General features: G+C 43.7%; 2 protein-coding genes across 3 annotated transcripts; one reads left to right on the top strand and one right to left on the bottom strand.

The window, feature by feature from the left end:
• The first annotated feature begins 322 nt into the window (after positions 1–322).
• smim15 (small integral membrane protein 15) lies at positions 323–3,430 on the top strand. The gene is made up of 2 exons (XM_085368418.1): positions 323–385; positions 2,816–3,430. The coding sequence occupies exon 2, from the start codon at positions 2,843–2,845 to the stop codon at positions 3,065–3,067; it is 225 nt and encodes a 74-aa protein (XP_085224544.1). The 5' UTR covers positions 323–385; positions 2,816–2,842; the 3' UTR covers positions 3,068–3,430.
• A 1,927-nt stretch (positions 3,431–5,357) lies between these two features.
• Positions 5,358–18,059, bottom strand: ndufaf2 (NADH:ubiquinone oxidoreductase complex assembly factor 2). Of its 2 annotated transcripts, none has more exons than XM_085368417.1 (4): positions 17,836–18,059; positions 9,191–9,280; positions 8,123–8,163; positions 5,358–5,972 (listed from the first exon to the last, which is right to left on the bottom strand). In XM_085368417.1, the coding sequence occupies exons 1-4, from the start codon at positions 17,948–17,950 to the stop codon at positions 5,727–5,729; spliced, it is 492 nt and encodes a 163-aa protein (XP_085224543.1). In that variant the 5' UTR covers positions 17,951–18,059; the 3' UTR covers positions 5,358–5,726. The 2 variants fall into 2 exon arrangements, with proteins under 2 accessions (XP_085224543.1, XP_085224542.1); XM_085368416.1 differs by lacking the exon at positions 17,836–18,059 and adding an exon at positions 11,022–11,304.
• Between the last annotated feature and the right edge of the window lie 69 nt (positions 18,060–18,128).

Raw genomic sequence — 18,128 nt, 5'->3', positions numbered from 1 at the left:
TTTCATACCCTTTTAAGTAAAGATAAAAAAAAACATATTAAGCTGGAATTACAATTACGTTCTGAATTATATTTGAACGATTTGGCTTGTTCTACATAAGTTATACCGGTGCATTTTTGGTATTGACGGTCTGCAAATGTAACACAGAAGGGTATTTATCTTATCTATATTTAGATATTTATTTATATTTGGCATCTAATATTAGTAAAAGTGTTACACATTTAGAATAATTCATGAATACAAACAAAAACCAATGTTTTTTTCTTATTTTTACATTTTGCCGATATCACCTGAATGCCTCATTGCCACACCAGTTCCACTTCCCGGAACAAGGAGGAGCTGGGTAGTTTATCGCGGATACAAACACAAATCTCCGTTCCTTTTGGTAAGTTGGTGTATTTTGTGCCACTCTGAGTTTTATCAGGACTAACTGTTTTGAAAACATAAATTAGGCGGTTTGTTGCGTTCATTTAGACGGTCGTTTTACTGTTTAACCGAGAGTAAGTGCTCTTGTATCGAAAAGTCAGGCCTTAATGCACGGGTGGGCTAGCTAGCGGCAGTAGAAATGAAACTAAATGTTTCATCCGCGTCTAAGAAATGCATATCTGTTCCTATATGCATACACATTAAAATCGCTCGCATAACTTGATGTCTTAAGGTTGTAGCTAGAGACTGTGGTTAGTTGGTTAGCTAGTTAGTTAGTCGTTGGTCATTAGCTGCTTGTGTGCCGCTGGTCGGAGCGCTTTACAAATGACTCCTGTTGAATGGCGCCCTAAATCTTTTCACTGTCGTAGGGACGATACACGAAAACTGTGGGAACGGAAGTCTTTGGGGGTAACTTCAGTTATCTAACAGATCATCTAAGTCCATTTGACGTTTTTAACTGTAATCAAACATAAAAAAAAGACTTCGCTATACTTCCTTGCTCTGAATGATCCTTTGGGGCTAACTACAGCCCAGCTGGTCCGTGTGCAATGAAAGAAGTGCGCCTCTGTTGTCCTCTTATTCATGGCACTTGGACAAAGTTAGTGACTGTGTTTGGGTAAAAGGACCGCAGTTAAACTAATAATAATGTTGTCATTGCACATGTACAACGAAATCGGGTGCAGTGCAAAGGTCTGGGAAAAAAGACTTGAAAGTATTCCCATTGTAATTATTTATAAAAAAAAAAGTCTATAAATACACACAGAAATTTCTAAAAGTAATCATAAAAAAGAAGGTAAAACACACATATCACACATGCAAAACAATTATCTTACAAGGTTCGGTTTCAGCAGTGTTTAGTGCTGTTGTAGCTTTTGGGTAAAAGCTTTTTTCTACATGTTTGTTCTTGTTTTAAATGTACTTAAACATCTGAGGACAGCAGTTCAACAGTGTCCAGATGGATCTTTCAGATGTTTTGGCAATATTATGTTAAACAAATGTGTAAGTGAGGTGTTCTTCCACCAAGATCGGACATGCTTGTGAGGATCAGCGACTGTATGGTCCATGAGACTGTATGGTTCCAGTTTGATCTGATATCAAGCTTAGGATTGCTAAAGTAACAGAATTAGACTTTCCTCCTTATCAGTGTGTTAGAAATATTTAATTCTAGAACTTGCATTTGTCTCACCAGCATTGGATCTCTTTATTTCTGTTTAAATGTCTTTACTTAACTCATTAATGTCTTGCTGTCGTATCCGGTAAGACTTATCACTCCCTGCAAATATGTGTGGTGTGTACACATCCTCTGGGAGCCTGCAGGTGGATGCTGGGAGGTTGTGTTTGGTATATGACAGGAGAGTGAGACATGTTTTTGTGTTATAATGCAGTTGCTGCTTGAACACCTCCCAGGTTTCTCTCCATTTATTCAGTTCTAGATTTTTTTTCTTGCTACAATTTTAAAAAGTACCTCACATTGTTAGGTGATATACACTGATCAGACATAACATTATGACCACCTAATATTGTGTTGAGCACCCTTTTGTTGCCAAAACAGTCCTGACCTGTTGAGACCCCTGTGCTGTGGTATCTGGCATTAAGATGTTAACAACAGATCTTTTAGGTCCCGTAAATTGCGAGGTGGGGCATGGATTGGACTTGTTTGTCCAGCACATCCAACAGATGGTCGATTGGACTGAGATCTGGAGAATCCACAGGCCAAGTCAACACCTCAAACTCGTTGGTGTGCTCCTCATTACATTTTTCAAGCAGCATTTTTGCTTTGTGGCACTGCACATTATCCTGCTGAAAGAGGCCACAGCTGTCAGAGAATAACATTACCATGAAATAGTGTGCATGGTCTGCAACAATGCTTAGGTAGGTGCCAAAGTAACATCCACCCAATGTTTCCCAGCAGAACATTCCCGACCACTGGTTCACCACCGTTCCTTCCTTGAACCACTTTTGATAGATACTGACCAATGCAGACCAGGAACTCCTCACAAGAGCTGCAGTTTTGGAGATGAACTGACCCGGTCGTCTAGCTGTCACAGTTTGGCCCTTGGAAAAAGAACTCGCTCAAATCCTAACACCCGCCCATTTTACCTACTACTAACACATCGACCACGAGGAGACGATGTTCATTTATTCCCTAATGTATCACGACCAACAACACGTGCCATGATGAAGATGTAATCAGTTTTATTCACTTTACCTGCTAGTGGTCATAATGGTATCCTTGATCAGTGTATTTACTAGTTAATACAACAATTGGTTAATCTTACCTTTCAGAAAAATGAAATGATATCTGTGTTGATTTGAGAGTTGATTGTAATGTTTTGAGTATGACATGTCGCACATATTCACAGCTTTCTCTCGTGGCCATCTTTCTCAGGTCTGAGCCTCATCGTTCCTGAACAGGATGATCGACGTGCAAGCATGGGCAGAGTATGTGGTGGAGTGGGCTGCCAAAGACCCCTATGGTTTTCTCACAACTATCATACTGGCTCTCACCCCTCTCTTCATTGCCAGCGCTCTGCTGTCCTGGAAGCTGGCCAAGATGATCGAGGCACGTGACCGCGAACAGAAGAAGAAGCAGAAACGTCAGGAAAACATAGCCAAAGCCAAGAGGACCAAGAAAGACTGAGCTGGCGAGGGCTAGGATAGGGGCATTGCAAAGGACGAGCAAACCATCACGCTCGCAGGCCTCCTTTTCTAAACAATGACACGGTGCCCTTCCTTCTCCCAGACCTACTCTCAGCACAGGGCCACTATGCCTCATGTCCAGGGTAGGAGGAGGGACGCTGGCCCCACAGACTTAACAGTGCTGATGGACAGTACTGCCCTGAGGAAGCTTGTCTCAGTGGGACTTTGGTCAGCAACAGCACAGTAGTCATCTGTATAACGTTTTTATACAGTGACCTGCTGTTATATCGTGCAGCTGTTGCAACACCTTGCATTCCATTGTTGGCATCCCCGTTTTGCTGAAATGATGACATAATGAGAATAATGGAACTTTTTAAGCTTGATAACTTGCAAGCTATCCAAATGATTACTTTATGATCAATAAAATTTTCATGGTTGGTAAGAAAGCTTCCTTTTTTTGGATTTAATATTATGCTGTGTACTTATTTACCCATAAACACTGAATCAGAGGGCTGGTAATAAAATACACTACCACAAATTCAAAAAAGTAGGCTCGCAATGTTCAGTAAGGTGACAGCAAGTGCATTTAAGGGTAATACTCCTGTATGTGCAAGGTCTTATTGTTGATTATGGAGTTCTAAAATATAAAAGCATCAAACAAATCAGCATGATCTGCGGTACAGGAAGGTGAAAAGTAATATTTAACAGGTGTGCCTTTATTAAATATCAATTTAAAAATAGTAAACCAGGATTACATATTAAACAACTCGTGTTTCATGTACTGTATGCTTTTAATTTGGATGCAGACCTTTGCTCATTTTATTAGACATTTTTTATTTTTGTTTATAAGTAGAAAGTGAACCTTCGCTTTGATTCAGTGTTGTAAAATAAAACATTCAAAAGTCCACAGGGGTTGGTATTTTTATGGGTGGCGACTGGCTTTGAGTACTCGTGAGCCTATAAAGAGGCAGTCAAAGCAGTTTAGTGTAACTGTTTTCTATTTCTTAGTTTTACTTCCCTGCGTTCAGAGAACTGATGTCTCATGACTGCTTTTAGAATGACAGACATGAGAAGGAAGACTGTTTTAAGCTAACAGTCTTCCCCTCTCTCTCTCCCCAATTTCCTGTCCATCTCTACTTAGTATCCAATAAAAAGAGCAAAAGTATATCTTTGACCATTTCAGAGGATTTTTAAAAAATTTGGTAAGCCACTAACCACTAACTTTACAATGAATCATCCAAGCATTAAAAGACTCCTATAACTTTAGGGATGAACCACTGTTGTGTCTACACATAACAAAGAAAAAAAAACCAATTTCAAATTGTACCTCTAGGCACTTTATTACTAGCAGCCTGTCACAAAAATACATCATTACCATTTCTGTAGTAGAATCTATGAAAACTGCCAAAGACAACATGGTTTGTAGAGGTGTAAAATAGTATTTTTGCAACAACAGGGTGACAAATAGGAATATTTTGGCATGCTGAGCAGTTTGCCCTTAAAGAATCTGGACAAACGAAGAAGTTACAGCCTTAAACAAAACTATCTATCGAAGATGATCGGTATCTGAAAGTTATGTCCTTAAGAAATGGGGGAAAAAAATGCAGCAAAGATCTGACACAGATGCAAAAGTCTCATCATAAATGGTCTCAGTGGAAGGGTGGCTGTGAGGAATCTATGCTTAAAGAGAAACAGGAAGAAAAGGCTGAGTTATTCTACAAGAACTAGACTGAAAATTCAGTGATGAATGCAAATTTGACATTTTTGGGTTAAATCGTCATGAGCATTGTACAGAGGAGGTCAGGAGAGAGATACAACAGTGAACATCTACAGCCATCTGCAAAACACAGCACAGGCTCTGTCATGGTTTGGAGCTGCGTTTCAACCACTGATGTTGGAGATCTTAATAAAACTGATGGAATTACGAACATCAGATTATGATCCTCCATGCAATACCGTTGTTCAGCATGAAAATCATCCCAAATGCATTTCAAATGCAGTAAAAAATATACGTGGATAGAAAAAACACAATGGAACACTATCAGTCATGGATTGGTCTCCCCAGAGCCCAAACCTCAATATTACTGAAGCAGGGTGGGATCATCGGGACAGAAAACAGAGCAAAAAGCAGCCAAAATCCAAAGAAGAGCTTTAAATGTCCTTCAAGAAGTATTCCTGTAGAAATTACAAGGAAAACCTGCCTAAAAGAGTTCAGGCTGTTCTGAAGAATAAAGGCAGAAATACCAAATATCGACTTTTTTGCCTAGTTTACTGTATTTTTATAGGTTTGCACATTTCAGATAAATTGCTGCATCTATTTCCCAGTTTCCCAGCAAAATAAAGAAATCAGGAGTAGCTCAAGACTTTACACAGAACCGTGTCTGCCCAACATATACTGTCAACATAAGTGAGAGAAGAATGTCTTTAAATCCATAAACTGCAACATTATTATTATTATTTGTGATCTTCAAATCAATATTCTGTAACAAAGAGACAACAGTTCATTTAATGTAACCACATTTAATAATTATACTTATTTCACTTTCCTGGTAACGTAAACACCCAAAATTTATGGGGACGTTGACGACATTGTACTGGAAGGAATTTCCAATATTAAATCTCAAGTAATTTTATTGTAGGGCCCCTTTTTGTTGATTGGATTAGTCTTTCTTGGAAGTGGGCATCCAGGAGCCAGGCTGGAACGTGTTTGCAGTGCTGGTTGGTTCCTCGTTGAATTCTTGCTTGTCGAAGCTGGTGGCAGCTGCGTGGCCCTTGGCCACAGTCCTTGCTGGAGTCGCCACCAGACCCTCCTTGTACTCTTTAGCCAGCAGAGCCCGATCTTTCTCCTCCACCTCCTTGGCTTTTGTTTTTATCTGCTCCCTGTTGGATTCGTTCTTCAGCAGCTCCTATAAAATGCACAAACATACGTGGATACTCAGGGTTTCTGCAGCCATCGTCAAATTCTAAGACATTTTCAATACTGCACACAGTGCAGCTGAACACCATTTTAAATGTCACAGAATAATGGAAATCCCATGAGGATATTTCTGACTAATAATAATAATAATAATTCAAATAATACTTGTATCAGTGGTTTCTAGATATAGACTATAACAATAATAATTAGAAGCAATAATTCCCCTGACCAGGACTCAGATAAATGTCATAAGCTTATTCATTTATTATATAATAATTTACCCTATTATGCTTTTAGAGAGGCTGAGGCTCCAGGTTTTGTATATGGATAAGCAGTCTGAAGTCTGGGGGTCAAGCTCAGACTTCAGACTGCACTTATGTCTCTGTTTCTTACAGTTTTTTTTAATTCTCAGCTCTCTATGATGTCAGCGAGAGCAGGTATCCTGGATGCAGTGAGTTTAGGCAAACAGCTCTCTCTTTAAGCCCCAGAAGCCCCAAACACTTTTAACGTTTACTTGTTTGCAAGCAGCAACCAATCAGAGGAAAGCTGGCTTTAACAAAGGAAATAGATTAACTTCAGTCAACATTTTCAGGACTAGCTGACTAGCAGTGTTTTCTGCAGGTTTCAGCTCAGTGAAACTCAACAGAGAAAGAGAAGATTAAAAATAGACCACTTCTGCTTTGTGAATGTATAACACTGCACTCTTTGGAACCTCTTAACAATAAGTTACAATGAGCTCCTGAGATCACGAGGGCACGCAACATCTCTGACACTCTATCCATTTGCATCACCCACCCAGCTGGACATTATCTGATTGTGGTGTTGGAAATCTTGAGCTGGCAGTTTCGTGAAGATAGGAAAATCTGAGTATGTCCTACTTGCTGGAAACTACAAACTCTCCTGCAAAACTCAAGCGGTGATCATTTCCACTCCTTAATCGACTATCTCTGTTTCGTCTTAGAGCGTCAGCTGCTCACCAGTCAAAGTTAAAGGAGAAATTAAGCTGCACTGGGAAGCTTCCAGGAACAAATGTGTGCACGTGTCCAGTATGAAGTAGGGCATTCAACAGAAGAATAACAAACGTGTTCAGTTAACCTGGATTGGTCCAATAAAACCTGGTTAAAAATGTAGTACTTGGAACACATCGGTAAGCTAACATGACAGGAGACATTCGCAATATAAACCACTCCATGGAAACAGTTATAAACTGGTCACAGTCCACTGGTGGAATAGTTACCCACTTGAGCCACTGTTAGTGTCCAGTGATGTTAGCCTCGCCCTAGCTCAAGGAGCCAGAAAGGAAGGGAGGAATGGGCATAATGCTGTTGTGTGCTGGCTGAAATGAAGGACTGGAAAAGAGAGGGGAGAGCTGTGGCCAAAAAGCCCTGCTTTGGGGAGGGAGACAAACATACTGAGCTGCTTTTCCAGCCTGTTAATGACAGGATTTAATCCAATCAATTTATGTCGGCTTGGACCGGGAAAAGAGGGAGCGTGACAAGGGGTAGGGTAATGTGCGGGGAGTGAAGCCTTGGCCACATCAACACTGTCCAGCTGTCGATGGCAGCTATTGGGCAGACGCGAGGCAGAAAATTGGAAGAGAATGTTCTGGCAGTAGAGGCAGGGGATGGCATTGGCTACTGGCAGGCAGAGTGGACAGAGAGATAGAAAGAGTGCCTGGGTATTGGCCTTCCAAGGGATTTCCTATAGACCTACATTTCACAGGCCAAATAATTTCCAGCATTCTCACATTTAAAGAGCAATAAACCCAGTGAGAGGTACACAAGGGGGAAAAACTGCACTCCTTCACCATTCCCATATCACAGGCTGCCAGAAATAAAACACAAAAAAGGCGAGATGCAGGCTTCTGCTGGAAAAAAAGGAGAAAGAAAGTAAACTAGGACATGGTGTCAGTGAGCCCCTTGTTCAGAGGCTGATTTTGCTCTCAGCCTCACCATCAATGCACTTCAGCTGCTGTTTATTTTAACACCTGTCCCCCAAAGTTCCCGGATTCAGTTCGAGACTGTAAGATAAAACAAATCAAAGCCTTTCTCCTTCCCATCTTTGCTTCTTTCCCTCCCTTGTAACCAGTCCCCCAGAGTCCAACCATCAGCACAGTGGGGAGGCTGGGTGGAGACGTACCTCGATGGAGGGGGGCTCCTTCCGTCTGCCTCGGATCCAAGCTGGAGGAGAAGCAGGAGGAGGAGAGAGCAGAAATAAGACGAGTGAGAACACCCACACAAACATATGCTGCACAAACACAACCTGCAGTCATATTTAAAAGCTGCAACTATAGCATCACAGAGTTTCGGGGGCACTTCAGTAGCTCAGCGTAACTACCGGGTAACCAAACTAGCTCGGGGACTGTATGCGGGTTTTTTTTTTGGTTTGTTTTGTTTCATTTTACTTAGCACTCTATAGGGAAAACATCCAGAGTTATACACATGGCAAACTCAAAACACTAATACTGCTTTAGTGTAGGCAGAACAGGGCCATCGGGCTCTGCATCTCAGAGGGGAAAGAGGGGATCTGCTCTGATCTTTGAATTTGAAAGCACACACTCTGTCATTCTTCATCAATACCTCTGTCCTTCTTCTTCCTCCCGAGCAGAACTGTGTCTGTCTGTCCCCCCCCACACACTTCTTCTTTTTAAGAAGCTCTATTTTGGCTGAGCTGGCTGCACAGCACAGAAGGGTAAAGGGAGCCAGCAAGAAAGAGCGAGAGAGATTTTGTAACTCTTCCTCCAGCTAGCACGGGGATTCTGGGCCTCTTTTATCCCTTTCTTATTTGCATCCTGATGAAAATGCATGAGGGATGGGGCGAAGCAGGATGAGGGGTTTAAGGTGGATAAAGCCAGTCTGAGACAGAGGGAACAGTTTGTATCCAGTTGTAAGAAATTTGAAACACTATTTTATGGTACGGTTGTATAACACTAGCAGAAGGCATCTTTGATAAACTCATGAATACCCTTTTCACAACCCCGCCCCCCAACTCCATCTTGCAGTTTGGGGGAAAAGAAAAAAACAAATCAGTGGATTAGCTGAGGCCCCAAAAGATGCAACCATGAATATGTCACTCCAGTTTATTTGTGCAGCACTTTTTTTTCCTTTTAAATAAACTCTCCCGGATAGCTCTTTTTGTAAACACTGCCATTTATCCATGTTAGTGATAGTTAAAATATGTAACAGTGATGCTACTGCCCAGACTTACCGTCCCACTCCATCGGAATGCTGCCTTCCATATATTCATATTCTTTAGCATTGGCTGCTTCTACTATCCGCTTGGCACGGACAATCCTTCCTGGAAAAAAAAACAAAAGCAAAGAAAAAAAAAAAAAGACAGCATGAGGAAACAAGAGTGAGATAGAGACGCCCAACAACGATGCATACAAAACGCGAAACAGGACAAACACAAAGCGCAGACACAATGCTCTCAGTCTCCTGCTCACGCAGACGCACAGATACAGACAGACACACAAATACGCAGAGGGATGACAGCGCCGTGACAGGCCATGGATGATTACCTCGCGGCCCTCGGGCCCTTCTCCTCAGATCTTGCTGAGTGGCTCTAAATCTGGGCTAAGCCTTTATGCAAATCAGCCTTCCTTTAAACCAACCAACCACAGCCCTCCTCACTGACAACCTCTTCCAATCACAGCTCTCCGGCTAACAATGCCCTCCAAAATCAACATCAAGCCGAGCGGGAGACAAAAGAGGTCAGATATGACAGAGAACAGGAGAGGCACGAGCTGCGTGGAATATTAAGTGCTCCTTTCCCTATCTGTATACAGCACAACGCTCGCTAGCAGCAAGGCCACCGCCAATTATTTTGGACAAATCTGCTGATTAGACAAGTCGGGCTGGCACACAATGACACGGAGATGGTGGCAGGAGCAACGGAGAGTGATATAGGCAGAATAAGAGAGAGAGAGAGAGCAAGAGAATTTAAAAAAAAAAGAAAAAAAGACCCAGTTGTGTATGTCTTTGGGTGGTGCTACAGAGCGTCACACAGTGTTCACTAATAACAAGCGCTGTGTTTCCATAGTTTCTCCTCACAGGTAGCCGGGTGTCTATCCTATCGCTTCCATCCCTCTGAGAAATGATGAGGCAAAAGAAAGAGGAGGTGGAAGGAGGGAGAGTGATGATGCATGGCAAACATGGCTAGAAGGAGAGAAATGGATGGGCAAGGAAAAACAACACGCTCCAAAACACAGACAATCTGTCAGGAATCCATCACAGTTTCTCCGCAGCTGACTGGACATGGACAAATGGAGGCAACCACCTCCATGCACACTGCAGACTGATGGCCTTAATGTTTACTTCAGCCATAACAGATAGCTATGGCACTGGGATGGATAAATGATGACATCCTGGAAATAAAAAAAGAGAAGAAGAAGAAGAAAGTGTCGACTGTGTTTTTGCTTCACTTGTGTCACTGAAATGTATTTGTCCCGCTCAAGTTCGTTTTGGGGAAGACAAAAGCATTTTTCATCCATGTTCCCTTCTGTAATTACTTCTTATGAGGATGATTCCTTTCCATACTTTATCTAGCCTATATAGTAATCAGGTCATCTAATTAGGCTACTATTGCGTTGGTTCTGCCTTGGTTCCCACTAGATTGTCACTATAGGGCCCCACAGGCTCCAGTTTTGCAGCCTTATTTTAGTGGTATCCAGGTCTGACAAAACACTGCATACTTTAAACACCCCAAAACTGCAAAATAGGCCCGGCAATGTGCAAAAAAACATTGTCACTTATTTACATTCATGCCTTAAAATGTCTTCTGAGAAATACTTTCCTCGAACCCCCCCCCACACACACACACACAAAAACAACTGCCAGCAAGCAAAAATGCTGTGCTCTCCGGGCAATACTGACAAATGCATTTAACAGGTATGCTAATTATGAACAGATCATATCCATATTTGCATCGGGTGTGGGTGGCAGCAGACAAAAATGGTACAATTATATTACAGTCCCCACAAGCAATGTGCTTAGCTGCAGCTAATGCCTGGCTAATAAGCATAAAGAGAGGCACCCACTTTGTCTCTCTCTGTCTCCATCGCTCTTCACTGGGTTGCATCCTCCCCCTTTACTCTCCGTCACACTCCAACATGGCTGTCCTCTTGTCTTGCTGCTTTTTGCAGCCCTTCCACCACAGCCTTTATCCCCGCATTTAAATAACAAATACAGTATGTACATATATTTATGAAACACGACCGATCCTCCCATCACATACGTGTTGGGTGGAGGTGTGTCAGTCTGATATGGTGAATCTCCCTCTGTAGGTAATCGCTGTTCTTGTACGGCTATGAAATGAAACATGCACAAACACAGAGACACGGGCCATAGTCATAGTTCTACAACAGCTGATATAAGAACGCAGTATTAGAACTACAATTAGTGCATACAGCCTTACTTTTTAATTAATGTATCATAACCAAACTGCCAACAACAATAAAAATGACTATATTTACAAATCATCCCTTTTCATATCATTCATATTCGTCTGCGTTTGTACCTAAAATATCTCAGTTATATATCGTTAGTGTGAGCTTTACTGGAGTCTACAGACTTTAGGATTCCTGACACATACAGTCATCAGACCAGGTGTAAGCCATCTTTCTGCTTTGCACTTCAGCCTTGCACACACCTACTCCCCCACCTTTAGAGAGAGCAAGAGAGCGGTGGGAGAGAGAAAGTGAGGTATGAAGGGTGTTGGGAGCTCTCCATCTCGGTGGGCCCCCTTGTGACAGGTCTGCCTTCTCATCACTCACTAGGGGAAACCTACTTACCAGTCAAATGCGCACAACCACGGACGCGCGCGCGTACGCACAACTGGCTGGAGAGCAGGCAGATTAACCTGAGGGACAGGAGCGAGGACGCTGCCTCTTACTGTGAAGGACAAACGCAGTGCTGCGTTGGAGAAGGGGAGGGGCCACCGGCAACAGGAATGAAATCCCACTGCATAAATATTCATGAGCCATCTCACCTGTCTGAACGCGACTCATCTGTGAGCCTAGCTGTGGAACCTGTGGGGGAGGGATGGGAGAGGAAAAGGAAGGAAGGAAAGAAGGAAGGGAGGTGACAGAGGGGGGTTGCTGTGGCAGCCACACTTCAATCCTTCCCACTCGTTAAAATAAGACATGATGCGCTCCGAGGGCTGCTCTTTGAACCCCGAACACACCCCGCTAAACTCCATCACCTGCTTCAACACACACACACACGCACACACCCAACTTCACACATCAGCTCCCAGGTGAGTACCGCTGAGGGCGACCTGAGAGGTTTTTCACCTCCACAATGTCATTCCAGGCATCTTGCGCTGTCGCCTCCACTGCACACTTTTCTCCCGCACTCCGTTTTTCATTACAGACGCGGATGTCAAGGGAACGCACTTCGATTTGCAACATCCGGGTAATGAGAGTCCTTTAACGTAGACAGGATGCAGCTGAATGAGCTCTCTGCATCTGACCCCAGCTTTGTGGGTCTGAATTGTAATGCAGACTTTAAAAAAACTGCAGACTTTAAAAAAAACTGCAACAACATCTCAGCAGAAAGAGGCTTGTTTTTTTTGTTTTTTCTCCTTCCACTCCTTGTGCTTGTGGGAGGCAAACCAGAGATTTTTAGGCCTGGTTCAGTGCAGAAACAAAAAAAGCCACCCTGAAGCAGCGAGCAGTATTTGAGCTTCGTTTATTCCTCTCCGTGCTACTGGAGAGGAATGGGGGACCAGTACGTGCATCGTAATGGACAGCTTTATGAAGATGGAGTGATCCGATAAGCTTCAGGGATACAAGGGCAAGCAGGTAACAATATGGACAGCCCCCACAACTCCCTCACTCCAATTTCTTTCCCTGGGAAAAAAAGATGGGGGGGATGTGTGAGGCCTGTAACCATGGTTACCCATTAGCCCAGAGCCAAGTGATGCAGGATGCGGTTTAGAGGGAAAAGGCCAGTTGCTGTTTTGCATCAGTTCAGCTGGGAGGAGGAGCTTAGGTCTAAAGTAGGCTTCCTGCCGCTGCTTTCAGTTCCATTCAGCCCTCGTTCTGTTTGTCCCTGTTGCCGTCGATCCCGCTGAGGCTTGGAGCGCCTCACTGCAGGAACAGGGGAGAACAACTCATATCGAAGTAGTAGCGCTTTAAGAGGAATACTTGGATTTCCCCTGTGTTTTTACTTTTAACTAAAAGCTTAAGGCTAGTGGAGATACCGTGGCCCTGTCTGCCCAAGACCACCCAAATTCAAGTTTCCTTCCTGCCCAGTGGTTATAAAAAAGGAATGTAGTGAGCCAGGAAGTCAGCGTCCTTTGTAAGGCTGTGGAGCGGCATGGAGCCCCTTGCTACCTCAGCGGCTCCTAAGAGGCCCATCTGTGTGATGTCCATACACCAAGCTGTCCACCCCTTTCTATTCACCCGCATCACTCCCATCCAGCCCTCTTCCTTTTCCCTCCATTGCACCTTGAGTCCCCCCACTGTTTCTCCGCGTTAACCTATCCCCACCTCCCCTCTCTCCCCCTCTATCTGCCCGCCTGTTCCACCCACTCATTTCACCCTCTTTCTGTCAGGATACCCTTCTTTCACTTTTACTCTCTCCATTCTCCCCACACTCTATAATTTCACCCCATATGTCAGCTTTCCCTTTGTTCTTTGTCACTCACTTTCCCGTTACCCACCTTCTTCTCCACCCTCCGCGAGTCTCCCTCGCCCTTATCTTTTCTCCCATACTCCTCACCTTATTTCTCTCTGCCTGTCTGCTTTATTAAAATATTCTGAATTGAATGAGCAGTGGCAGGCTGCTCGTGCGCTGGCCTGTCTGTCAGCCTTCTTGGTTGAGTTTCTGACCGACAAAGACCCCCGAGGTGTCAAAACACCTCGCTGGCTATCTTACCGCGCAGAGCTGTGACCGTGCTGGATGTGAATCACATCTGGGTCATCTGGCAACATTTCTTTAAATCCATTTTGCTGTCTTTCTTCTGTTGGCAAGATGTCCGTTTGGAAGATGTGAAAACAATGCAACTGACATTCAGACTTAATGTATTACAGATACAGTCCTACTGCAGATAGGCAGTGGTTAATGGACCTGCGAAATGCCACTTAAACCCCTAATATTGGATGGAGGCCCACTTGAAATGTTCCGCCATAGAAAATAAATGTTCCCATCTCTCATTTTCAGCCTCTATCCTTTCAAATGCCTTTTTAATGAAGTAGTTAAGCCACTCCATGATGTACAACCAGATACACATACAAATACACACTTGGCAGCCATTTTTAGAGACATTAAAATGCCTAGAAGGACCCTGCCAGTATACACCAAGATGAGCTAAAGCCTATAATGATTAAACAACCTTCATTTAAACTGCAAGCATTGCAAAGCTGCTCATCAATTAGCGTGATTTACTGTGGCGTCTCTGGACGTAGCTGCACTGTGGCAAACGCCGACTTGGTGTCCTACTCTAGGGTAGACCTTCCTTCATCACACCCTGGGGATGAGTCGTGGCAGAATAAACAGCCATTTGGACCCTCGTCGCTCTCCGCTGTGACTCCTTTCTGTGGAAATATGCGGCTTGAATCAACGCTCTGATGACACACAGCCATCTGTTGTTGTCTTAAGTGTGTTAGGGCATAAAGTGGAGAGAAAACACACAATGGCAGATCTTCTTCTTCTTCCTTTTTTTTTTTTTTTAAATACAAAGCTGATAGTACACAAAGTGTGTAGCTGTCATTTCACTTAAAGACATCCACACACAATCAAATACGCGTACGCCAGTGCAAAAAGCGCACACCTCCTCCCTCGGTCCCCAGAGTCGCCCATCCTGAAATAGCAGAACTGAGGCCTTTTCAGTTTTTCACTTCATAGAACAGAGCTGGGGAATCAAATAAATAATAGACAAAGAAAGAGGGATAGTGATAGGACGACAAGTCAATGCATCTTTTCTCTGCAACAGCGTGGTGCACCTCTGAATCTCTTCCATTCTCCGTGCAGCGTAGAGGACCAATAGATTAAAACTGCATGGCACACACTGCGAAAATGAATAGCGCTAAAAATACATCCTTTTCACTGAGACATGAAAGGAAACTGCCTTTCCCCTGTCCAGTATTGAGCAGCCATTGATTCCAAGACAAAGGCTACACCTCCTCAAAGAGGTAAGAAAAATAGCAATCATACAGGCAATTATTTTCAAATGTGCCTGCAGCGGCCGATAATGTCAGTGCGCCTCTCTTACTAAATAAAGGGAGGGAAGGCAGGCGTCAAAGCTGCAGGCCCACTGCCGAAGACAAATGAGCCCATCCACAGAATGCTTTGCTTTCATCTGGGCAGCATGACATGGAGCCCCATGCAGCGTGAGGAAGAGCCGGGCCCGGGGGAGAGATGCACACAGAAAGAAAGAATATAGATTCTCTATTTAGCTCTGTGGAGACAACACCGAAGCAAAGACCTTCTAAGACCAATGGCCAGATTGCCAGTGGCTCTCTAGTAGCTCTGCCACAGACAACAATCGCTGGGCCTCCACAGCCTATAGCGCATTTCTTTCTATGAAGCAGCAGCACACGGTAGGCCTTTATAGCCCAACCTTTTTTATAAAGACAGAGACTCTCGCTCTTTCTCTCTCAAGGCAAGTGCTTCAGACCCAGGCTCTTTCATTTTGATGAAGAGCAGCATCTGAGGAGAAGGGGTTAGAAAGCTCTCTGCTGGGTCTAGCCCTCCTCACTGCTGAAATACTCCAGTGTTTTGAATAGAAATCTTCACTGGAAATACTTCAAAGGAGGAAAAATCCAGTGGCAGCGATGAAAGGGAGGGGCGAGGGAAGGAAGGGCTACGTGAACGCAAATAAGAAGGGCAACCTAAGAAGAAGTTGTTGAAATCAGATAGGACAGATGCACACAAAAAAGACCACCCCTGGCTGTCAGGATTGCTTATGCCCCAGATTTCTAAAGATAACAGACTGAGAGAGAGGTAGAAAATGGAACCAGGAAAGCATGGATAAAGGTAGAGGTGGATGGAAGGAGCACTAGGGGTGAACAAAATGAAGTGAAGATAATGCCGGAGGATGACCGCCTCACCTGCATCGACTGCTACTCATGTGCTGCAGTGGAAAGCCCTGCGGTCCATGCCTAAAGAACCTAAAGCCCCTTCTTGGCCTATCAGTTTAAGATCAAAAAGAGCTCGCTTTAGCGAGACATATGGACTGAATAATGTATCTGCTTTAGTTCCACAAGGCTGGACAGGCTGAGTGCCAGAAATAAAAGGAAGCAAATGTGTCTGCCATATATTCCTTTATGTTTATTATGAATGTATATATGAGACTGTATACGTGCCTGTCTGACAGTCATGATGGTGTCTGCTAGGTACCAGTTTTCCTATAAGCCAACTAGCCTCTCTACTCTGTCAGTCATTGTGATGGGACAGTGAACACTTTTTCCTGTAGCGTGCCAAAAAATGGGCTGCTGTGATGTCTCATTTGAATAGTCTGACAGCCAGGGGTAGAGAAGCGGCCTTGTAATGAATTATAAATACAAGGTGGGTGCAGGTTTCCCCGCAAACTGCTGAGAAAAGGTGAAGCACAAAGTCAAGTTCAGTCAAAAAAGAAAGCAGGCTTGCAACCTGCCAGGTATTCGCTCCTCTTCAGCAAACCAAAAAAACGCAGACAAACAAGCAGTTCGGGGTTTTTTGTTTTGTTTTTACAGCACCTCGGTGTGTAATGACTATTCACCCGCTGCAAGTGAAAGAAAAACTTTATCTAGCCTGTAAAATGTGGGACCAAGAGAGGGAGACAAACACAAGCTTGTGTAGGAGAGCAAATCCTGCTCACATGCAGTGATTCTGGAAAAATCCTTTGGAATCAATAAGCCAGATGTCTCTGATGTTTTCTAAGCAATATCAGTCCAAGGGAGACAAAGGTCCTGCTCTGTGACCTGCAAGGCATGTTGTTGCCCTTTTAAGTCAGTCAGAGAGGGTGTGAAGGACACCACTGGCATCCCACAGGCCTGACACAGTTCTACTGCTTGGCTTGAGCATTACATACCGTAGAACTGCCACGTCTCAGAAGGGATATATGACCTTATAAATCCTCACCACAGAGTTGAGTAACAATTTCATCTGCATCAGTGGAACAGCCAAAAACCTCACTGCACTGTCTGCCTCGTCTTCTTTTATGTCTTCTTTCGGCCGCTCCCTTCAGGGGTCACCTCCATTTCACTCTTTGCCTAGTAATCTCCTCTGTCACACCACCCCTCAAATGAGATCTCACTACACCATCTTGTAAACCTTTCCTTTCACGCTTGCTGCTATCCTTCTATCACAAATCAACCCTTGACAGGTGCCTGCACCCACTCCACCCTGCCTGCATTCCCTTCTTCACCTGTCTTGTCCACTGTCCATTGCTTTGCATGGTTGACCGCAGGTATTTAAACTAATCCAGGTATTTAAACCTCATCACAGAAAACTTCACTGCCAAAAAACCTTAAATGCAGTTACTGCAGCATGGACGTCTTCTTTTTCTTCTGCTTCTTTCAGCTGCTCTCTTCAGGGGTCATCACAGCGAATCATCTGCCTGCATCTCACCCAATCCGTAACTATCCTCCACTGTCAACACATCTTTGTGCAGGTCCTCCTTCACTATATGCATTAAATCTTCCATCCAATACGACAATGTTGTTATTAAGACTAATACGCCATCTAGTGGCAATCTTATGACACTACAAGGCTAACGTGCATATGAAAAACTCAATACAGAGAAAGAAGACATGTCACATGCATTGGCACTGAACTAGCATTAATAACTATTTAAAAGTGAAAGAAGCAGTAGTTAAACAGTAGTTAAAGCTGTAGATGCTAATGTTAGCACACATGTTAGTTTACCTGTCCATGTCTTCTGCTCTGGGATTAAGTAATATTTGTTCCCCAAATGATCGGTCCCGACGTGCTCGCGTACTACTCCGAAGCCACGCCGTAGGATTGCAGCAATCCTGCTCATCTTATAGGGTTACCCAAAGCCCCTGTGTGTGAATATGTATATATAAATATAGTTTAATGCAGCTCTATCCGCTGTTTGTCCTCTCACGGTGATCGTTTATGCAAGGGTTCATGGGTTGGGAACAGAATGAACAAACTAGTTTGTGATTGGGTGACGGTATCAGACCCACCAATCATCG

This window comes from Diplotaxodon limnothrissa, linkage group LG12, assembly GCF_057381915.1.
Source record: "Diplotaxodon limnothrissa isolate DT_005_m linkage group LG12, D_limnothrissa_male_GT1.1, whole genome shotgun sequence".
Classification (NCBI taxonomy): Eukaryota; Metazoa; Chordata; class Actinopteri; order Cichliformes; family Cichlidae; genus Diplotaxodon; species Diplotaxodon limnothrissa.
Note: the sequence above shows the minus strand (reverse complement) of the source record. Positions and strands in the feature narration are given on the sequence as shown.

Bases quoted from the DNA above. Each gene is read 5' to 3' on its own strand.
- ndufaf2 (XM_085368416.1), bottom strand. From the start codon at position 11,304: ATGTTTCATTTCATAGCCGTACAAGAACAGCGATTACCTACAGAGGGA. The intron at 8,164-9,190 runs GTAAGTCTGGGC...CTTCTCCTCCAG, and splicing joins CATTCCGATGGAGTGGGACG to CTTGGATCCGAGGCAGACGG. The intron at 5,973-8,122 runs GTACGTCTCCAC...TGCATTTTATAG, and splicing joins AGGAGCCCCCCTCCATCGAG to GAGCTGCTGAAGAACGAATC.
- smim15 (XM_085368418.1), top strand. From the start codon at position 2,843: ATGATCGACGTGCAAGCATGGGCAGAGTATGTGGTGGAGTGGGCTGCC.